We start from the raw sequence: 23659 nt of genomic DNA on the forward strand, positions 1-23659 counted from the left end.
TATGTTCCCCAGTAGGAAAGGAAAAGTGGATTCATGGCTCCTGTCCTTAACAGTGAGGGCATGCCACAGTTTGGGAACGTGGCTTAGAAGAGACATGCACTTCAAAAAGATTCAGGCAGACCAACTCAGGAGAATATGATGTTGGAGCCATTCATATAGCTTTAGGGTAGGGGCGGAAATCTGTGACTGATTTGAAACAATAAAGGAATTGGTTCCATGTATAATTAAAATAAATGTTTATTTTCTGATCCTTATACGCTAAAAAAATGAATTAACAGTTGCCTTAAAAACACCAACTTCAAAAATATCGTCTTTACAAACAGCAAATTACTATTTGTGAAAATACAAGTGTGACTGTCAAAATTATTCTAGGCAAATGAGGAGAAAAAAGTCCACATTAGGTTTGAGGACGAGGACTTTGGCTTTTAAAATGTTATCACTTATGCTCAGAACTTCACCTGAGCAGTATCAAATGTTTCTGCTCTAATTGTCGGAATATGTTCTTCTCCTCAGAGAAAAGAATTTTTAAATCATCATTAATATTAAAACCCTAAGGAGCACCTGGAGAGCCTTCCAAACATCTCAGGCCCCAGAAGCCTGTCCCTGTGCCCAGGTGTTGCAAGGTCTCCAAACAGCGATCTGAAATGCCTGCCTGCCTGCCTGCCTGCCTGCATGGTGTGGTGCTTCTCAGGGAAAGGGAGGATCTAGAGCAGAAACTTCCATGTCCAGTGACTGGTATGGGGAGATGAAGGAGCCCAACTCTCCCTCCAATCACAAACACGCAGTTTGGTTATTCATGAAAAAACACCCTACTCCCACCTAAAACAAAACAATGAAATTGTGGATTCTGTGAGCAGAGAAGACATTTCAGAGTCGCCATTTTTATGAAAAAAAGACTCCCATCTTCGTGTATAGTAGTTATGCCAATGCCATTGAGAACTAATTTGAGTTGCTTTTTTGTGATTAATTTTTCCACAACTATATATTTAGGTAAAAAGTCTTAAATATATTATAATCAACATTAGTATCAACTTGTAAAAATTCCTAATCTGAATCCTCTTACCTTATTTTTTCTATTATTATTTACAGTTGAAAAAGGAAAACCCAGATATCTATGAAGAAAACCTTCATTACCCCCTTCTGCTTATTTTAACCCAAAATGGATAGAAGAGTAAGCTTCTCAGAAGATGAAGAAAACATCTATTACCCAGGGAATAATTTTATGAAAACAGGAATCTGCAATGGATATAATATGGTTCCCTGAGATTTTTGAGGCCCCAGGACTCAGGGCCCCCACCCACTCTTCAACATTCCACACATGGGCTTGGGTTAGGGACTACACAGGAGTACCCACATCATCTCCAGCCATCTCCGCCTCCCTCCTTCACCTCCTCTTTTTACAGTCTGCTTGTTGCTTTTCTTATACCAAACCTTTGTTTGTCTTTAAATATGTATAAGCAGGCTGTCTGAGATTTGAATTTGACTTGTGAGCAACCTAAATATTTTTCCTTCTAAAACAGAATTTCTTTTGGTGATTCCCCCCCTCCCACCCCCCCCTTTAAAAAAAAAAAAACAGGTTTTTGTTCTGTTTTGGTGATGATAGTTTTTAATCTGTAAACATAGCAAACATCATGATTCTTTTCTGGTTAAAAATAAAATAAAATACATCTTTCTGCTCTCCCTCTAATAAATTCTATTAAATTTGCCATCTCTTTCTCTGTCTCTCTCTTCCTCTCTCATTCTTTTTTCCCCTTAAACAGGATGTTTTTTTCCCTATAGATGTATAAGAAATGACTACATCAGCCCAAAGCCTCATAAACTGACCGTTTGTCCTCTGGACACAATAGCGTGGCCAGCCCTCTGCTCCTCCTCTCCAATTATGTGTGATTAGTCTCAGTGTGCTGTGTCAAGGAGGGGGAGTGTGCTGAGTGCTTATTATCTGTTTAGGTACAAGAAGAGCACATTTAGGCTCTGGCTATGAATGAAAAGTGAGCCTTTATCAGGGCTTAAATCTAACTGCTGCTGTTCTCCAGGCCTCTTTCAAAACAGGCCCTTTCCAGAGAAATTTTGAATCAATGGTTGATAAACTAGATTGCAACCAGGGGGAGTTTTAAAAAACTCAATCACACAATTATCTTATTTAAAATAAATATATATTGTTAGATGCTGTGATTCAAGAGTGTAGCAAACATTTAATAGGTGCTACCTAGGAGGAGGAGAGAAGGACTTTCCTACAGGGAGCCCAAGCCTGCCCTGCCCAATGCACCCCCAAGATGCTCTAATGCCTTTTGTGGAAATTCAGATGTTTATCTGTAAGGAATCATCTGTGCCCACTTTGGCAGTAATGTCATTAGGTAGGTTAGCTACATATCCTCATATCTTTAGCAGAAGCAAAGTGTGTTTTCAGTGTGATACAATTAAAGTGGTGGTGGGGGGTGCTGAGGGGTGCATCCTTTTGCATGTTAAACCAACTTAGCTGTCATAAAAATAGCGACTCTGAAATGTCTTCTCTGCTCACTTCTATCATCAAACAAATTTTTCACCATCAGTTTGCATGTCCTTGTGTTCCCCACTTCTTCTGCTCCATTAGAGCACCTAGATGGATCTCAGAAGGCATAGGTCAAGTCGCAGTTAGATCATACATTTCTTTCTCACAAAAACTTGAATTGCAATGCCAAGTGATGGGCTAACATCACAATAACAGCAATTTATTCCTCTTTGGATAAAACAGCAGTCTATTCTCAGTGCTAGATAAAGACCAGGGCAATGCAAACCAGCCATTTAGCTGAGTAGTTCAGCTAGTGGCAGCTCTCCTTTGGTGATTGTATAGGTTGCACACTGGCTTCATATTTTCTTGTTTAAAAATTAGAATTTGGAATGTTTTAAGAGGTAACTCAAGTAGTTCCATTTATCGTGATGAAAATACAGAAAAAAAAAATGATTTCTTCTGTAAAACCTGCAACTAAATCTGAAAAAAGGAAGCCCATCTCTGTAGTGGCACCTAAGATGATCTATTTTTTTTTTCCCCTCCTTAAATGTAGAACAGCAGGCTCAGGCCCTTGAGAATATTTCTTTTTTTCCTCTCTCTCATTGGCAAGAATTCAATTTGCATTTGTGTGGTGTGAATATAGAAACCCAGGGCTTATTTCTCTGGGAGAAATTGTATTTTATTTATTTATTTTAATATTTATTTTTTGGGTGTAGATGGACACAACACGATGCCTTTATTTTAATGTGGTGCTGAGGATGGAACCCAGGTCCCGCCTGTGCTAGGCGAGCATTCCACCACTGAGCCACAATCCCAGCCCCGAGAAATTGTATTTTAAAAAGTAAACTACTAATGTATTTAAAATATATATATATCTGAGCCGGGCATGGTGGGGGCATGCCTGTAATCCCAGCAGCTCGGGAAGGTGAAACAGGAGGATCACAAGTTCAAAGCCAGCCTCAGCAAAAAGCTAGGTACTAAGCAACTCAGCGAGACCCTGTCTCTAAATAAAATGCAAAATGGGGCTGGGGATGTGGCTCAGTGATTGAGTGCCCCTGAATTCAATCCTTGGTGCAAAAAAAAAAAAAAAAAAAAATACAAAAAGCAGCTTTTTTTTTGTACCAAGAGATACCTAGCAAAGAAGTATACTTAGCCTCATGTAATTAAAACCTAGAGAATATCCTGTCAAATGTTTACCATTTTGTTAAGTCAGTTCTTTGTGGAATTCTCACTGGAAATATCTCTAGTCTAGGTCTTTAAAAGTTTATTAAAAAACTGTTGTCATATATTATTGAATAATTACAAAGTGTTCTTATTTCTCACATTTTAATAGAATGTTGATATTAAGAAAGAAAAATATGACAGCTGTAAAAAGTTTATCCACTTACATTTCTTTTGAACTTTGTGATTATTCCTATGCATCAGTATTGGGTTATATAATTGCAATTGAAGTGGCCTATTCCATTACTGTCTATGTAATTATACATGTGTTTGTTTCAAAGGGAAGCCTACCTACGTAGGAACTCATAAGTATAATGATGGTATTCCTCTTCTTTGTGTGTCTTTACCTTTGATACAATTCATGGTTTTCCTTTGTCCTACTAAGTAGATTTGATTGGGAGTAAGAATGTTCCTGATATCGCCCATGGGCAGTTCCAATACAGTGATATGAACAGCCACATACAAGTTGGTTATAAGAAATATATTTTATTTTATAGCAAGACATATGCTGTGAATTGGGATAAAAATGCTAGAACAGACTACCTAAGAGGTTGATGCTATTTTGTATAAATTGTGTATTTTGTTGGCTTTTTGACTGAGCATGAAAATGTAACTTCCATTAGGGAAGGGTAATTTAGGTGCTCAGTATTCAGCAGAAAACTTGTCGGGGCCATAAAAGCTTTTCTGGCTGGTTCCTCGGGTGTTTTCAGAGGAGAGCTGCCCGCCCCTTGCTGATTTTCCCTTTGGCTTCAGTATGGGCTGAATTTACCACTGCATACCTGTTGAATCAATTTGGGGGATCCAGCAGTTAACTGAGTGAAAGGAAGGATTAGTGGCCCTCTGGAGCCCTATTTCAACAGCCAGGTGTCTGTCCTAAACTAGTTAACTGCTTTTGACAGTTGAAGAACCTGGTTTTATTGCCATGGGCAGCAGGTAGTGGTGGTTTGTTTTTGTTTTTATTTTGCCTTCTCTCCACTACCAAGTAGGGCATATCTTCTTTTAAGGGTTAGGTGTTTTTGTTTTAATAGGAGTGGACTGTTGTCTTCCTTCAACCCAGCTTCCATAGATTTTTGTCCTTGTGCTTAGTCAGCATTTGATTTGTGCTCCATGTATGCCAGACACTTGGGTAGCATTGTTTGGCAAGACCCTTTCACTGAAGTCTGGAGGGAGAGGCAGGATGCCCACACAGGGGCCGGAGTCAAAGTATATGGAGACACACACACATACATACACACCCACAGGAACACTGGGCAGTTAGCCCTGAGACCTGGGCTCTAGTTCCCAGATTCCCAGGCAACCCCCACCCAGATCAAAAATCTCCTGACTTCAGACTGCATGAAACATCATAATTATGCTGAGTGTATTTTATAGAGAAAGGATGTATTTGAAAGTCAGACTGATTTTAGGCAGAGCAAATATTGTTCTCTAAGTGGACTGTTTCCAAATTAGGAAGAAGCCTATTGGTGCTTAACAAACCAGTAGGCCTGAAACAACACTTTCAATTCTCAGATTTCATTTCAACCAGAGTCCACTGCCCTGGCTGTGGCTAAACGCTCACTGTTCTCTGCCCTGGAAGTCGGTGCATTTGGAGTCTGTATTTTGCTTTTTTTGTCTCCCTGACTTTTCAATTAATACATTTTTTAAATAGATAAAACAGATCATACTGTGACTTTTAAAATGTCAACAAGCTTGTAAACAGAAATGTAATAAAATGGCTAATAGGAGATTCAATAGTTAATGGAGGGCCTGAAGTGTGAGCAAATACAGTAGCTGTATATTGGAAACTGTGCGAGTGAAGATGGCTTTAGTATTGCAAACTGAGGAAGAAAATTGTTTTTAATTAGCACCTTCATAAGAACTGCTGATTAATACTGTTTTGTTTGGTGAAAAGCTTTCAGCTGAGTAATTTGTACAGCCATTACAACAGTTTTGTTAGAGCGGGACTCCTGTTGTTAAACACAAACAGCAGATGATAATGGTGGAAGATGAGTTTGTCATGTAACAATTTACCTTATTGAAAAAAGCTTTATATAAAACCCAATACAGTAGGTACCAGCAGAAATCACATATTTTAAATCCTTCCAAAATTGCAGTGTTCCATGCTTGTGGGTTTTTTTTTTCCCAGGGACTAGAAGCAGATTTTATATCATTTATAAAATTATATACACAATTTAAAGGTGGTGTAGCATGGACAGGCCACTTTCTCAGCAGCGGTTTACATTGGAGCAGTAAAGTGGCCATGTATTCAAACACCTTCTAACTACACAAAGCAGGCTAACAAATGGAAGCCTAATTAAATAATGTTACTCAGATGTAAATTTGCATTGGAACTGGATGCAGGGAAATAAGAATTGATGTTTTTGCTTGAGGTGGGTTTATCACACATAGGATCTGTTTAAAAAAAAATCTCAACGGAAGTTTAATTAACCTTTTTTTTTTTTTTCCTGGCGATGTTTTAACAGACCAGAGGAAACAGTGCCCATTCAATGAGACCTGACCAGGGAATAAGAGGCACATTTCCATGAACTCCCATCAAACAGATATTTCACTAGCCAGAAGCATGGAAACTATTTTTTTTTTAATACAATGCAATGGTACAGCATATTTGCATTAAAATATTACACTACCCAAGGCTGGTAAGAACTGTAAATTATTGTAGTGGCGTAATAGAGCATGATTTTTTTTTTTTTTTTTTTTTAGACAGGCCTTCGGGGTAATAACCAGGGTTGAGGCTCACGACAGTGCCAAATAAGCTTTAGACAGCATAATAGTCTGCAAAGAAAGCCACAGAGCACTAATGTGAAGGAAGAGCTGTCCACCACATGCAGCAAAAATCACCAAAGGTCATTTTATGGTAGCAATTGTGACATAAAATTGGTGGTCATGCTACATGTCTAATACTCAGCACAGCTTTATAAATGATGGGCCCCTAGCGATGGCTGTCATTAAGTGCTTTCATCATAATAAACTTTAAACTGTTGGCTTTATGAATCGCCAGCTAGCTTCAGCTGTTCGTTGGATGGAGCTTGCAGTGCCTTAAGTGTGACAAGACCTATTAGGAATTGCAACCATGTTTCAAGCGTACTTGGCTTCCCCACTCCTGGGGTGATTGCTGCCTATTAAACGGCGTCTGGGAAGATTTTCCTCCAGCAATCTCTGATCAAGAGCTTTTTTGGGCTTTGACCTGCATTTCCTTCAAGACTTTCTCTGAGGAGTTTTATAAGAGCAAAACTCCAGAGGATTTATAGCCACTTCTGATTAATACCTTTCCAGTTTTTCTAGCAACTCTCCCACTGCTGCATAGAGAAAAGCTTTCATTGTTCCTGAGGTGCTTATTTGTGACCTTTTCTCTGCTTCCTGATTCCCTCTAACGTGTTCTCTCTGTGAAATCCTCGGGGTGGAACCAAGACAGTTGGTGAAGTTGTTACAGCTGGAGAGACAGAGAAGGAAGGAGGGAGTTCTTTTATGTTTTTAAAGGATTCCATGCAGAGCGGCCTGGCCCCGCCCATTTAAATGCCCGCTGTGACGTCACCCGCCGTCCGCGGTACCCAACGCATCCTTAATGAGCCCTCGGTGTAAATTGAGCCGACACATAAAGATTTCATGATTCAAATTACACTTTCATTAACCTTTAGCATGGGAAGTCTTTTAGTTTCTATAAATCTTACAGTGACCTACCGTCTGTCCTACTGATGTGAATAATGGATGTTTGGGGAGTCACTCTTTAAAAACTCAGGGTGTTTAATTTACGAGGGCTAAATACATATTTCAGACTCACTTAGCAAGAACTTTAGCTACTTCTTGATGCTTTTTCTAACTTGGATGTGCCCTCCCGCCCTTCCCCACACCCGTCGTTTTCTTCTGCGTAACAGACGTTTGGGCGATGGCGAAAGCCCCTGTCTTCCCATTCTCCGTAGTCTGCCTTTTTTACGTCTAGGGGTGGTGAGGGGAACGTCTCAGGTGTGCCCACTGCACAATTAAATTATCAAACCTCCGAGGGACGGATTAGAACTCAGCAGGGAACACCTGGGGACTCCGGGGTGGCTCTCGCCATTCCCAAGGGAGGGTCTGCCCACTTGGTAGGTCTCGGTCCCAAACTTGGCTTCCCAGATAAAGTGTGGCGGGCTCAACTCTTCTTCTCGAGAGGAGGTTTCCACGGCTGTCAGACTGAACAGGAAAACCATTAGCGACTGTGTCAACCCGAAGGGAAAACAGGAGTTGGAGGACTCGTGGCTTTTCGCCTACAAAGCCGTGCGCCCGCCCGCCGGTCCCACCCCGCGAGCCAGCCAAGAGTGGACAAGTGCATTTGGAGGCCGCTGCCCAGGTGCAAGGGGAGGGGGCGGGGCGGGCTGCAGAAAGCCCAGAACAAAGGCGCCTCCAGGGGCCTGTGCGAGGTCACCTGCTGCCTCCAGGGCAGATTAAGGAGGACTGCAGAGGGCACTTGGAGGAAACGCTGGTGCTGCTGTACTTCTTTGGGAAATCAATTCGTCCCACCCTAAATAGGACATTTTTGCCTTCCCTCTTTGGGAGTCCCAGGCCAACGGGCTTCCAGGTCTCAGAATCGGGTTCTCAACACGCCCCCCCCCCCCCCCCCAGTTTTCAAAGTCTCCACCTTTCCCTGCCCGTGCCCTCTGCGAGTCAGTGTCTCTCTGTGGTCTCCACCTCCCCCCCCCCGCCCACCTCCGCTTTCTGCCACGTCTCACTTCCCTTTTCTCTCCTCAACGCGCCCTCCCGCCCCTCTGTCCAGGCCCCTTTCATCCTTGGGCTCGAAGTGGAACTTTCCCCCACTCCCTTACTTGGAGATTTCTTTTTTCCCAGTGACCTGGGCTGCACTTTGCCCCCGCTCCCTGCCTGCCAATCTCCTCGGGGGTAGGGCCTCTCTCTTTCCATTCTTGCGACTCCCCCTCCTCGAGAGCCCCGGGAGGCCCAGCCTCCCAGAATCCGATCTTCCCCCCAACGCAGCAGCCCCCCGCCGAGGAAGGAAGAGGCCTCCTCGGAATGAATGGCTGGTAAGGAGGTTTTTAATTTGTCTGGAGCCGAAAGTAAAAGGCCTCCGAGCAGCGACCCTCCCTCGCCTGGTTTGGCAGCCCCTCCACGCTGCGGCCAGGGCCCTCCACCTGCCGGGTGGGCGCTGTCACCTCGCCACCCTAGATCAGGGCCCGGTGAAATGGGGCGGAGGGATCTGAAAAGGTTGCAGCTGTGTCAAAAATCGCCCACATGCTCGAGGAGGAGGACTCTGCTTTGTAAATTAAAGTCTAGGTTGTTTTGTTTGCAACCTACCGATGTGAGAAATTTGAAAGTTTAACATGTTTCTGTCAGACCGGGTCAGGAAGTGAGCTCAGGCCATCACGGTCTTCATTTGCAATCTGCCTCCTGATGGCTGAGCTCTCCTTGAGCTTGGAAGAATGTCACTGTGCTGTCCCCAACACAGAAGACAGTACATTTAAAAGCTTTGCCCACCTGACCTGTGGTTCCACCTCCAGGTGCATTAGCCTTCATTTCCTACACAGACTTTATTTTTAGGAGCAGAGGCCACAGCCCCGACCCAGCCTGTTTTGAGTGGATCTCTCCTCTCTGTCTCTCAAGCGGCATCTCAGGATGCTGAGAGGGAGGAGAATGAACAGTTCCTGACTTCTGGTCAACCTATTTCTGTAAGATCAGACTCCCTGAAGGCAGACTGGATTACAGATCCCAGGGCCTCCAGTTTGCAGCCCCCGCTGGCTCAGGTGCTGCTTCTGAGCCTTCCCAACACACCCCCAGCCTACAGATCAGATAAACCATACTACAATGGCTATAATATTCTCAGTGTGAATGTGATACTGAAGGGATCTATCCAGCTCTGCCTTGTGGTAGATTGGGGGGGGGGGGTAGCCATAATATTTTCCAGTTCCTCCCATCAAGAAATGGGATTAAAGCTGGGCAATTGGGTAAGCTGAGGCAGGAGGATTACAAATTGGAGGCCAGCCTTAGCAATTTAGCAAGGTCTTAAGCAACCTGATGAGACCGTGTCTCAAAATAAAACTAAAAGGGGCTGGGGGTGCAAATGAGAGGTAAAACACCCCTCCTTCAACTCCTGGTACCAAAAAGAAAGACAGTGTGTTTTTGTTCATTTCTTCCCCCCTTGATTCTGAATTTGGCTTGGCTTGGCTTGGCCAATGAGGCATTAGTAAAATGCAAGTGCAAGCAGAAGTTTGAAAATCCCTTGGGCATTTGTGTGCCTTCTCTTGGGTTTTTTGGCACCCAGCTACCATGTGAGAAAGCCCAGGCTCTCCTGCTAGGTGCTGGAGACATGTGGCACAGTCAACCCCACTGTCGAGCCATGAGCAAAGGCATCCAGGGCCAAACAGCCCCAGGAGATCCAGCTGCTGAGTGTAGCTGCAGCTGGGGCTGTTTGTAGGGGAGCCAGCAGAAAAACTGCCCAGTTGGGTTCAGTCCAAATTGCCTACTCACAGAATCCTGAGTTAAAAATGGTAGTGATTTTAAGCAACTAAACTTTAGGCAGTTTTTTTTTTACACAGCAACAGATAACTGATGACAGTCCTCTATCCCTCTGTGAGATACTTTTTGCATCTTTAAGTGTCCCTTGAGGTACCAAAACTTTTGATATGATGCTTTGCCCAAAATGTGTTGAGTTAGCTGCTCATGGAGTGCTGTAATCCCAGTGACTAGGGAGACTGAGGCAGGAGGATCACAAGTTCAAGGCTAGCCTGGGCAACTTAACAAGACCTTGCCTCAAAATAAAATAAAAAGGGCTGGGGTTGTAGCTCAGTGGTAAAGCACCCCTGGATTCAATCCCCAGTACCACAAAAAAGTGAATAAGCAAATAAATGTGTTGAGTTGCATTTAGAAAGCATAAAAATAGAATACATGTGTTGCAGGCCTTATTTACCCTTCAGACAATCAGCCTGTTATAGAGGCAAGTCATTCCCAAGCTACCAGAAAAAGACACAAGAGAAAAATGGACTGCAGGAGAAAGAACAATGATCTCAGAATCCCTAGATTCCCAACTGGGCGGTACCAGTAACTGGTGATTTTAGGCAGAGTCTCTGAGTATCAGTTTTCCCCTCTAGAACATAGAAAGGATGAACTGGATGAGTTGATGTCCTATTTCATTCTGAAGTATTTAAGGTAAAAACAACCCATCATCAGGGCCAGAGATTTTGGTCACCTCAGGGAATGAGGTGACCCAATGTACATGTAGAGAATTTCCTGGTACTGCCAAGGAGTTGTCAGACACTAGCTTGACCCTACAGATTACTTAGCACTTCTCAAGGGTGGACCCCAAAGTTTTATCTTGCTCTGCCCCAAGTTGAACACTGGGGAGCTGTCCCAGGTCCCACCGTGGAGAAAGAGCTCTTCCATCTTTATTCTTATCTAATAAATATCCATGTAGATACCAGAGATCTAAAAGTAAACACAAAAGATCCTGTTACAGGTTGGGGGCTAGTTAAAAACAACAACGTGGCTCTCTATAAGTAGCTTTGCATTGCAAATTCATATGTGCCAGGGCATTTATAAAAACAGTTGTAAATCGTACTAAATTCTATGAAAAATAGGAAAGGTTTCAGATCCTTCTTCAGAAGAGATAGTTGCAGAATGCTTCCCTGAGGGGTCTTTAACTGAGATGGAGCCCATCATGCAGGAGACAATGGTGGAAGGAAGGAATGTGGAGGCAGGCTCTGCCAAGGCCTGAGCTTGCTGTCTCTAAGAGAGAGATAAGAAGCCAGGTTCTTGTGCAGAACGATGTAGAGTGGGCAAGGGCCAGACCCGACAGGATTTAGTGAGTTTGAATTTTATCTGGAGTCTGAGCAGCCGCGGGAGGGTTTGGAGTGGTGATAATGACATAATCAGATGTGCATTTTAAAAAGGTCACTCTGAATGCCAGATGGGAAGTAGATTAGAAGCAGAGAGTCCAGTTAGGAGAATTCTGTAATGTAGAAGCCCTGGCAAAAGAGAACAGCAGTTTGGATCAGGGACATGAGTGACAATAGGGTAAGAAGAGCAAACCAATTCCAAGTGTGCTTTGGCTTAGAACTACCAGGGTTCCTGTGGCTTTCTCATAAAAGCTTGGGGGCAGATAATGTCAGCCTAAAAGTCTGAGCCCACTGTTGTCAGTATCCGAGTCCCTTTGACCTAGGGATCAGCCTTTCCCTACCTACCTGAAAGTCCCAGGATGTGCAGAGACGTGGGAGGAGGAGCTACTGAAACTTCCACCTTTTTCCACTACCCATTCTGTAAGTTTGGGGGCGCTTGGGAATGGGAATCTTCATGTCCTAGAGCTGGTATCTTACCTGGTCAGAGACAGAGATGGTGTGGCCAGCCTGGTGGGGGCAGGAGGGTGAGTCCACTTCTATTCTTTCCACGTAAATTTCCGGCTCTCATTCACCTGTATCTCTAGGCATCCATTGCTGCAGTGGAAAGGCCCATTCTTGGGGGACCCAAGAAAAGACCCCAAGAGGTCAGAGACTAGACTCTGTTCAGGTCATGGCCCCTCAGAGAGCTTGATAAATGCAGAGCTAGTCTGTGACCTGCTTTAAAGCACATAGGAAAGTTCTTGAGTTGGAGAAAAGGTGCCATTGACAATAAAATTCCAACAAGAACCTCTTTCCCTTTGCTCAGGGGAGAGCTGCTGTTCAAAGAGGCGCCCTTGGGACAGCATCCTCCATGGCCCTTGGTGGGAAGGATCTGAGAATGAGCCTTCATGGGGTGGGGTAGTGAAATGGGACAGGAGAGGAGTAAAGGGACCCCTAGAACTGAGAAAAGGAGGCTGGGTATGGTGGCACATGCCTGTAATCCCAGCAGCTTGGGAGACTGAGGCAGGAGGATCCTGAGTTCAAAGCCAGCAGCAGCAACTTAGCGAGGCACTAAGCAACTCAGTGAGACTCTCTCTAAATGTAATATTAAAAAAGGGCTGGGGGGCTGGGGATGTGGCTCAGTGGTTAAGTGCCTCTGAGTTTGATCCTTGGTACCAAAAAAAAAAAAAACAAAAAAAAAAAAAAAAAAAACTTGGAAAAGGAGCAGAAGTAAATCCAAGTATCAAAAGTCACGTGAGCCACTTGTCACTTTCACAATGTTATCTGGATCTGGAGAGCTATCCTCCTTGGCATATGACACCCTTGATAGCATGTCCCCCTGTGCACAAAAATGTGAGAATGGGGCAGGTGGGAGTCCCACCTACATGGTGCTTACTATCTAATTGGGGAGACAGAGGGTGTCCTCAACTAAGACAGATCTGTGGAAAAGAACCTGCAAAGGGCAGGTAGAGATTGAATGAAGAAGAGATTGCATTGTGGGAGTGGAGGCTGAGTTTGCATTAGACCTGAGAGTCATAGAAGTAAGGAGAGAGGCCCACCAAGGGCGTGAAGCTCATAAGCTAAGGCACAGAGCAAGATTTCAAGTTATGTTGACATGGCAGGAATGAGGGCTAAAAGAGGTAAAGACAGATCCACTCACCCATCCCACAGGCATTCATCAAATGCCTAACAGATGTCAGACAGAGAGTGAACAAATGACAGTCTCTGATCTCAAGGAGCTGCCATTCCAGTAGAAGAAAGGCAAAAGATGTGTCAACAAATAAGGCTGTTCAAGTTGGATGCGTGCATTGAGGACAATAAAGCAAGATGATATCTTAGGAAGTGACTGGGCCTCCTTTAGATCAAAGGCTGAGAAATCTCTCTCTAAGGAGGCAGCATTGTAGTGGAAATATAAGTGGCACAAGATTGAAGGTAAGAGTGTTCCAGGCAGAGGCAATGGCAAATGCAAAGGCCCTGAGGCAGCAGCAAACCTGCAGAGTCCTACAGGTGAAGCAAAGTGAGGGAGCAGTGTCATATGAGCGGAGGAGGGTGCAGGCCCAATCTTGTGGGGCCTCATAGGCCATGGTGGGGAGGGTTTTATTTTGATAGGAAGAGAGTGATATGCAAGAGAGGAACTAGGAGTCCCAGCAGAGGCTACCATAGTGATTCTAGCAGGAGGTGACAGTAGTACCCAGAGCCAGACAAAGCTAAGAGGATGAGAAAGGAGCATCCATCTGACCCAGAGGGCTGCACTCTATCAGGATTCTACTTGGGGGCTACATGGGCTGCTAACCAGGTCGGTGTGACCTTCCTGAAGACAGGAGTGACAAAGCTCCTGTGCTGGCAGATGTGCCCTTGGAAGCAGAGGTCCAGGTCCATCTCTAGTGGGAGTGCTGGGGGCTGGGCCTCTCCTAGGGCTCTCTCATGGACCCTGGAGAGGCCAAGGACCAATGTGCTGGTTTCTAAGGGCAGGGACAGGGCCTCACTCCCTGTGCCATGGAGCACCCAGCATGTGGCAGGCCCTTGGTCCACGGTGGTTGATGGACAGGAAGGCCGGAGGCCAGAGACGGGGCCAGTGCGGGCTCTACCCTCTTTCCCAAGCTGCACTCGAATTGGTGGGGATGTCACCTGTCTTCCAACAGCAGCTCTGACATTTCCTGTCATCAGGGGACTATTTCCAGGACAGAAAACCTGACCAGGGAAATGGTAGCAGCAGCTCCTGTTCACCTGCGCTTACGTGGCCCGTCACGCAGCACTTGCCACCCACTGTGTCATTTATGTCCACAGCAGCCCCGGGATGTTGGTGTGGTCATGGTCACCCCGCTACAGATCAGGAGGATGAGAGGCAGAGAGGGGAAGTGACTGCCCCTGGAGGGGTGGGGGGCTGCCTGATGGTTACTGCCCTGCGCCATTTCTATGGAGGAAACGATGTACCCGGATGAACTCTGGGCCCTCGGCCTCTGATCCTCTTGCTCAGAGGACAGCCCACTCAGAAAGAAAGCTTCTAGGTGACTCTGAATGCAAAGGAGAAGGCAGCATTGCTGGTGCTTGGCGGGAGACGGGTGGCCTCTTGGAAGCACACCGACAGGTGAAAATCATGTCTAAGGAAAGGCCCTTGGAGCTGGGGCTGTGATGCGTGGGGGTTGACCAGATGCCTGGCAGTCCATCCTCCAGAGGCAAGCTCAGCTGGCATCCAACCACATATAAACTGAAGGTCAGCCTCTATGAAGGCCACGTGCCAGACCTTCCTTCCCTGCCTCTGAATGGCACATGTACACACGGCCAGAGAAAGAGCTTTCCCTGGCTTTTCTTCTGTCCTCCCAGGACCCAAAGTAGCTAGAGGTTGTGTGATCCTGCTAGCTGGTCTCTAAAGTCATCTTAAATGCTGCCTCTACTTGAGGTTTGATCGACAAGCCCTGGAATTGAGTGGGTGTCAGGAACTTGGTTAGCATTTGTACTGTGAGGTCCAGCCCTGTGACCTTAGCACCTGCCTCCTTGTGGGGTCACTTGTGGTCTCCTCAGTTGGCCTGAGACTAGGCTCGAGGCTCATCAGGACAGCAATGCCAAAAGATATTCCTTTTCCCATGTTCCCTTCCTTTTCTTCCTCGGCAAGGTAGAAATCAACTTTTTGACAGAGAAATTAGGTGTGTCAGAGTGACTCGCCCCCTCCCTGGATGATTAAGCTGCTTCTGATCATCTCTGCTATATGTAAAGATGAGGAAAATTAAGGAAAACACGAGAGTCGGGGAAACAGAGCCAGCACAGAAATGTGTTTGGTGGATCACCATCTTTGGGAGAAGAGAACAAAAGAGGAGGTCTTCACTACAAAGCAAGGGGTGAAGAGGAGACGGAGAAGTACTGATGCGCTGAGACAAGACAACTGCACAAACCATCATGGAGATTTATTCTTGGGTAATTCTGACTCTGAGTGCAGAGGAGCCCACACACAACTCCACCTCACAGGTGCCTGTTGCCTGGCTGCCTGGTTGCCAAGTAGACAGGAAGATACAGAAAATTCTGTTCCCTTCCAGTGCATCTGACGTCACTACAGCCATTTTTTTTTTAATTAGGCATATTTAGACATTTCTTTCTTGAGATTCTCTTTGAAGGAACCAAGAAGGAAGATATTTTTTATTTTTTTGGTGCTGGGGATCGAACCCAGGGCCTTGTGCACACAAGCCAAGCACTCTACCAACTGAGCTATATCCCCAGCCTTAAAAAGGAGGATCTTTTTTTTTTCTTTTTTTAATATTTATTTTCAGTTATAAATGGACACAATATCTTTATTTCATTTTTATGTGGTGCTGAGGGTCCGAACTTAGTGTCACACATGGTACGCTCTACCTCTCAGCCACAATCCCAGCCCCAAGAAGGAGGATCTTGATTAGAGTTTGTGGCACAGCACAATTCTCAGAGGACTTCTGTGATTGATCCTGAGGGGTGGGGGAGATTTTTCATCCTAAAGCCCACAATTGCTAACTAAGGCTCAGGACAGATTTTAGTTGGTCATTTATCTGAGCAGTATTTGCTTTCTTAAATAAATAAGTTTTTTCTTTAACTTCACATTTTAAAATGTTAATTGCATATTAAATAAAGACTTGGATTTTTCCACCTTTGATGTTGCTAACCTGACATCTCAGCCCAGGACTCTTCCTCAGTTCTCCTGAGAAGTCTCCAGAAAGGGGCTGAGGGAGTTAGAGGTGTTTACTCAGCTCCTTCCATCCCAAATTAAATATTCAAATTGGGTTTGTTCTGGAGCATTGTTAAGACTTGAGCTGTAATTTAATGGAAATGGCATTGTCCCCAAGAATAAAGGTTTCATTAGCCCAGCTCACAAACTTTTCCCATTATCCTGGGGAGGAAACAATCTGGGTGACAGCCTGCCTGTCATAATCCCCTGCTTCAGATTTATGGTGACAAAAGACTCTTAATACTGAAAATGTTCGGGGGGAGGAGAAACACTACCCAAACCAGAAATCTCTCCCTTCCAGTCCAGGTAACAAAGGGTCAGGAGGAGTTTGGTGGAGGCCTCCTGGCCACCTGCCGGTTAAGCCCACGTCAGTAGATTAACTGCAGCTCTGACTGAGCGTTTAGAAAGGCAAGTTACATGGCAGAGCAAACAAAATTCAGACTGTGCTTTACACATGGTAATCCCAAATTTAATAAGAGCCTCACTGCTAGGAAGCCGGAGCCCAAAGGTAGCTGAGGTGTGGTACTCCATTGTTCCCAGGCAGCCACACCGCCATTGGTTACGTGGCAGGCCTCAAGGGCCCACCCCTCCAGGGGTCTGTGGTCTCAGCGAACAAAATTCTTACTGGCCCCTCCGGTGAAGCACTTTTTCTTCTTTTCAAGTTTCAAGAGCCTTATCCAGAGACAAGTCACAAATTTGCTTGTTCTAAGTGAAATTCCTGCAGAAAGCTTGGGTGGTCAGAAGGCGGTATGAGTTTCAGGCCCTTTGGGCTGCACAAGAGCCCGCCTCCCTCCCCACTCATGCATCTGAGGCTTCAGACAAGAGCCCCGTGTCACCGTCTGTGGTGGTCACTGCTCAGGAGGGCCTTCGTGTGCCTGAGTGCATGGGAGACCTCTGAGATGGAGCATGAATGGGGTTGCACTATGGACGTGTGTGGGTTATTCCTCAAACCACAGTCGTGTTTCTCTTGTGGCCATCTTGTGATCATTTATTTACTCAACAGGTATTTACTGAGTACCTGCTCATGTGTCGGGCTTTGTGCCCAGTGCTTAGGACATCATAGGGAGCAGAAAAGAGACACAGTCCCACTTTGCATGGATTACAGTCTGAGATGAGTGCTATAAAGTGGGGAAAATGTGTTCCAGGATCATATATGATAGAGGAAACTAAGTCAAGGAGAACAGGAAATGCTTTTCTGAGGACCTCATGCTGGAACAGAGAACTGAAGGGTACCTAAGGGCTGAGCCGGCTGAGGGTGGGAGCAGGAGAAGATGGACAGTGAAGGAAGCTGGTGCAGTGTTATAGAGCCGCAAAGGCCCACGGGGGAGGGGGAGATGGTGTGCACAAGGGAGCAGGCCTTCCTAATCTGTCTCCTGGGACCACAGACTTGCACAGGAAGAAATTGGGGAAAGCCAGTCCGTCGTAGTGTAAGAAGGCCACAGATACTGAAAAAAAAAAATCTATAAATAACTCCTGGGGAGATCCTAAACCTCAGGCAGACCTCTTGGCTTGGGACACCATGTTATTACTTAATGGTGTAATTAAAATTTCAAAAAATATATAAAAATAAATAAAAATGTCCCCAATCTCCTCCCCATAGTGCAAGGTGATGAACACAGTACCTGCCTTTGCCTACATGTTTCCAGAAATCTTTTTGCAACAAAGTTTCAGAATTCCAAAAACATAGTGACCTGTAATGAATGCTACAAAGAAGAGGAGGAAACCACCAACAAATAAATGTAAGTGAATTTCTGGAATTGGAAGGACACAGCTGAAGAAAGCCACACAGAGTGCTCTAGGAGGGGCAGAAGAATGATCTGAGGAGATGGAAGCCAGTTTACCCAGAAAACCTCAGAGAGCTTCAGGGAAACCCAATAAGGGGAGGTATGCACACAACTGCACAGCAGATCACTGTATCTATAGTTTCTTCACATTCAACCAAGGAAGTCCATGTGAAGACATGCAGAGAACCATCAGCATGAAAGAATGAGTCCGAAAATTAGCAGAAAAAGCAGGAGGTCACTTTAAAATATTTCAGGCAGGTAATACATCTAAAAGTGGGATTTTTTTTTAGCTGGGTGTGTTGGTACACATCTGTTATCCAAGACTCAGGAGGATTGCAAGTTTGAGGCCAACTCCAGCAACTTTGCAACACCCGATCTCAAAATTAAAAAAGGACTGGGCAGTGTAGCTCAGGGGTAAAGCAACCTGGGTTCAATCCCAATTGTGTAAATAAACAACAGATTTTTGAGAAGATGAGTTATTGGAAATTATAAATGTAGTTGTTGAAATACAACAGAAGGACTAAAAAGTTGATGAAATTTCATAAATCAGAGGACAGAAAGAAAAAGAGAAAATAGGGCTGGGGATGTAGTTCAGTAGAAAAGTATCCCTGGTTGGGGTGGGGGCAAGAAAACAATGGGAGAATATAATAAAAGACATGGGGAGTAACCTAGGCATCATAGGAAAAAATAGGATAATTAAAGAAGAAGAGAGAATTATCAAAGAAAGTAGAGAATAAAATTTCCCAAGGCTGAAGGAAGAACAGTCCTAATATAAGAAGAGTCACCAAGCATTCGGCACAATGACTGAAAAAGACCCACACTAGACACAGCCTGGCAAATTCCAAAACATTAAGTAGAAAGAGTGGACAAGAAGAAGGTGGAAAGACAAAATTCAGGTCCCCTGCAAAGGACAGTGCTCGGAATAGCATCAGACTTCTGCTCATAGACACAAGAAGCTGGCAGATCATGGGGGAAATGCCTCCAAAATTCTGAGGGAAAATTATTGTCAGCCAGAATCCTGTGCACATACTGTCCACCAAGTGGTGGACAATATGTTTTCTCAGGCAAGCAAGAGGACAGGAAGTTTGCCTCCAATATGTCCTTTCTTAGGAAGTCACTGGAGGCTGTACTTCAGCAAAACAAAGACATACGATGGCAGAAAGAAAAAATCTGGGATCTAACTAGGGGGTGCAGTGGAGGGTGTCTCAGATGACAGCTGTACGCAGCCTGGAGAGCAATCTGCCCATCCTAGAGCAGGGTCACAGAGGACTTGGAAGAAGAGCAGAAAGGCAGTTCTCAGCAGATACCATATTTCATATATGGTATCTACTAAGAATGTAAACTGGGCATAGTGGCACACACCTATAATCCCAGTGACTCAGGAGGCTGAGGCAGGAGGATCACAAGTTCCAAGCCAGTCTCAGCAACTTAGCGAGACCCTGTCTCTAAATAAAATACAAAAGGGGCTAGGGTTGTGGCTCACTGGTAAAGTGCCCCTGGGTTTAATCCCTGGTACCAAAATAAACAAATAAAAAAAAAATAAGAATATAGTAGTGAATAATGTGAAAAAGAATAAAGGTAACTGGAAACTCTAGGGGGAAAATTGTTTTAAAATAAAAGTCAAGATCTGAATATGAAAAACTAAAAGTGACATGAAACTAAGTAATGATGAAGTATAAGAAATGAGGCTCCATTTGGTTTGGGACTGGAGAAATTCTCTTGAGAGGCTTGCAGATCATGACACTGGACTTGAATAGGAATTTAATCTTAACATTACTACTATAATTAAATAAAAAGGCATGCATTGTAGTGTGGGCCTATAATCCCAGTGATTTGGGAGGCTGAGGCAGGATTATTCAAACTTTAAGGCCCAGCCGGGCATGGTGGCACACTCCTATAATCCCAGTGGTTTGGGAGGCTGAGACAGGAGCATCGTGAGTTCAAAGCCATCCTCAGCAACAATGATGTGCTAAGCAACTCACTGAGACCCTGTCTCTAAATAAAATACAAAATAGGGCTGGGAATGTGGCTCAGTGGTCAAGTGCCCCTGAGTTCAATCCCTGGTACCAAAAAAAAAAAAAAAAAGTTCAAGGCCAGCCTCAACAACTGAGACCCTGTCTCAAAAAAGGGCAATTTAAAATAATTTTTTTAAAAGGGTTCAATTTCCAATACCAAAAATAAATAAATAAGTATACAAAAATTACATAATAACAAAAAAGTAATAAGTTCAAGTAAAATAGAATTCCCATTTTAAGAGTCAACCTTTCGGCAAACCTTGGAAAACTAGGTTGGTAGGTTGTATGGCAGAACAGAATATAAATTTTTACCTTAAGAAAATATAGAAGTATAAGTGCAGTGGAAGAAGGTGGGACATGGAAAGGGAGAGAAGAGAATGTGAGCAATAATGGTTTCAACTCAGAAAGCAGACAGTCAGGGGGGGCTGTGAAATGATGATGGATCAAAGTGGGTGTGGTGGCGCTCACCTGTCATCCCAGAGACTCTGGAGGCTGAGGCAGGAGAAGTGCAAGGCCAACCTAGGTGACTTGGTGAGACCCTGTCTCAAAACAATTTTAAAAGTGCCAGGGATGCAGCTCAGTGGTAGAGCATTTGTCTACCACGCCCATGGCCCTGGGTTCAATCCCCAGCACCAACACCAAAAAAAAAAAAAAAAAAAATTTACAAAGGCAAACAAAACAGTACAAGAATGGAATATATAAATATTAAACATTGAAATTCTCTGATATTCAGAATTCCATGGATAACTATTTTTAAAATTTGGCAAATGCAGAAATAGATGAGGACATTAGAATATTAGAGGTTCAAGACTCTACACATTATTCTTTATTTGGGGTGTCCACCTAGGGTTGCTGAATATCATAATAAAACACATTATGCAATATTTGGGATATATTTATTCATTAGCAATCTGAAATTCAAACTTGCTAGGGCATCCTGTACCCCTCCCCCTAAACTTGGCAACCTTAGATCCATTCAAGGAACTAAAATTCAAATAGGTCAAAAAGGTTGTGGGGTAGACGGGTGAGGGAGGGGGAACGGCCGCGTTTTATCATCAGTGCGTGACTACCACTCAGTCTCTGACTAGATGGGCATTATTTTTATAAGAATAAAAGTGTTCCATATTTGGGCTGGAGTTGTGGCTCAGAGGTAGAGCGCTCACCTAGCATGCATGAGGCACTGGGTTCGATCCTCAGCACCCCATTAAAAATAAATAAAGATATTGTGTCCATCTATAACTAAAAAAAATAAATCTTTAAAAAAATGTTCCAAATGTATTCAGCATATTGGAAACCAGTCCCTTATTTTGAACATGTAGGAAGAGGTGTACAAGTTTATTAATATCAACCAGCATAACCTCGCCCCACTTGATACATTTTAAACAAGTATTTCAAGTCTTTCCGGCTGAGAGGATTCATGTGGTAAGCCTGTCAGGCACCTACAGGTCTTGGATACTTGGACCCAATAGGTACCAGATGCCGTGAAGTCCTTGCAACTAGGAACTTGGGAGTTTAGAGGAAGAGGCAAGATATACATGTGTACAGTAATACTCGCCCGCTAAGGGAGGTCAGCTTCTATTTCTAGAAGCCAATGACAAAAACAAAAAACAAAAAAACATGGTGGTGGGTGGGAAATACTACAGGGGCTCCCCAGAGGGAGAAGACTAAAGGCAGGACAGGGCTGGCAATGGAAAGGGAACTTAAAAGGGGAGGAGTGGGATTTGGGAAAGGAACAGGAAAGAATTCTAATGTTTGTTTTTAAAGTTTCTGTTTTGAATCATACTTTAGAGCTGTCGTAGAGCTCATAGTTAGCATGCATAAGGCCCTGGGTTCAGTCCCCAGCACCAAAATAAATAAACAAGCTACCGGTTGGCAAAGGAGCAGCTATCTCCCTACCCTACTACCATACTGGCCCCAGAAGCATCCCTTTTTTGTGGGTCTTCAAATTTAGATGAGCTACTCAACCAGTTGTTACATGTCCAAGAACCCTTCCAAAGGGGCTCATCGATGGTGAGAGAAATGGTGGGGAAGACAGGTTCAGTGTTGCAAGGCTATTATTATCCCAACTACTCAGGAAGCTGAGGCAGGAGGATTGAAAGTTTATGGCCAGTTTGGGATCCTGTCTCAAAATTTTAAAAATAATAATAAACAGAAAGAACTGGGGGTATAAGTCAATGGTAGAGAGCCTCTTGGTTCAATCCTTAGCACAACATGCACCTCCCTCAAAAAAGGTGGGTGAGTACTGCTGCTCTGGAGGATAGATAATCTCTGGCCAAAGGTCTCTAGCCTCAGCAGACTGAGAGGTTAAGGTTAAACCCTATGGAAAATGTATAAAGTGTTAACTTTATTTAGATCCTGATTTGAAAAACCTCATGTAAAAGTCCTTCTGTAAGGTGAAGGAGAAAATCAGCACATGGCCTTAGTATTTGATATTAAGAAACTATGGTCAGCCTGCCAAGTGGCCTGTGCTTGTAATCCCAGCTATTCGGAGACTGAGGCACAGGATAGAAAGTTTGAGGCAAGACTGGGCAATTTAGTGAGACCTTCCATCAAAATAAAGAGGGTTGGGTATGTAGGTCAGTGAAAGAGGGAGGGAGGAAGAGGTAGTATCAACTTTTTTTTTTTTTTAGGTAATAATGAAATTAGAATTAATTTTTTTTTACCAAAAAGTCTTAAATATCCTGATATATTTATAACTGAAATGATGTATTTTAAATTTGCTTCATTGTACTCCAATATAGTCTTGGGGGTGAGTTAGGGAAGAATGAAACAATATTGGCTAGGAATTTTTCTAGCCAGTTTGAAATTCTGAACAAAATTCCTTGCTTAATATTCTTTGCTCTTGGGCTGGGGATGTGGCTCAAGCGGTAGTGCGCTCGCCTGGCATGCGTGTGGCCCGGGTTCGATCCTCAGCACCACATACAAACAAAGATGTTGTGTCTGCCGATAACTAAAAAAAAATAAATATTAAAATTCTCTCTCTCTCACTCTATCTTTAAAAAAAAAAAAAGGCAATACTTCTGGGTGTGAGCCTAAAGAGGATTGCTTTAAAAAAAAAAAAAATATATATATATATATATATATATATATATATATATATTCTTTGCTCTCTCTATAGATGAGATAAATCCCCCCAGTATCCCAGTTGAGCAGTTGGAAAAAAAAAAAATTTCCCCCCCTGGGGATTGAACCCGGAGGCACTTAAGGACCGAGCCACATTCCCAGCCCCTTTTTATTTTTTTTATTTTGAGACAGGGTCTCACTACATTGCTAAAAACTGGCTTTGAACTCAGGATTCTCCTGTCTTAGCCTCCCGAGCTTCTGGGATTACAGTCTTGCACCACCATGCCTGGCAGCAGTTGGAAAATTTTACTGATGTGGAAACAGAAGACAAAGGTCCATGAAGAGTTTGCCTTGAACAGAGGTCCTCTCCTCTCCCAGGAGCCCAGGGGGCAGAGAATGCCTCGCTACTCCAATTTGACTTCTAGTTCTACTCCGTCCTTTGCTCATTTGTTCAAATATACCCATTGAGCATCTGCTCTTTGCCACACCTGCCAGGAGTGACAAGCATGGAGACCAGACATTATTCCCATTTCTAGTTCCTTCGATACTTTTCCAAAATCAGATGGAATGTTTTGTTCCAAATCACAAGGCCCTTGAACAGAAAA

At 44.0% G+C, this 23659-nt stretch overlaps 1 protein-coding gene and 1 long non-coding RNA gene across 2 annotated transcripts in view; both read left to right on the forward strand.

Moving 5' to 3' along the window:
* The window catches only part of Camkmt (calmodulin-lysine N-methyltransferase), a 374703-nt gene extending 373003 nt beyond the window's left edge, over positions 1-1700 (forward strand). The window contains exon 11 of the mRNA XM_027934266.2: positions 1090-1700. Within this exon, the coding sequence (XP_027790067.1) occupies positions 1090-1167 (78 nt within the window). The 3' untranslated portion in view covers positions 1168-1700. The remainder of the gene's footprint in view (positions 1-1089) is intronic.
* A 6781-nt stretch (positions 1701-8481) lies between these two features.
* LOC139701786 (uncharacterized) overlaps positions 8482-23659 on the forward strand; it is a 41184-nt gene continuing 26006 nt past the window's right edge. Inside the window, exon 1 of the long non-coding RNA XR_011704337.1 lies at positions 8482-8718. This is a non-coding gene — a long non-coding RNA (uncharacterized lncRNA). The remainder of the gene's footprint in view (positions 8719-23659) is intronic.

This window comes from Marmota flaviventris, chromosome 14 (genome assembly GCF_047511675.1).
Source record: "Marmota flaviventris isolate mMarFla1 chromosome 14, mMarFla1.hap1, whole genome shotgun sequence".
In the NCBI taxonomy this organism is placed as follows: domain Eukaryota; kingdom Metazoa; phylum Chordata; class Mammalia; order Rodentia; family Sciuridae; genus Marmota; species Marmota flaviventris.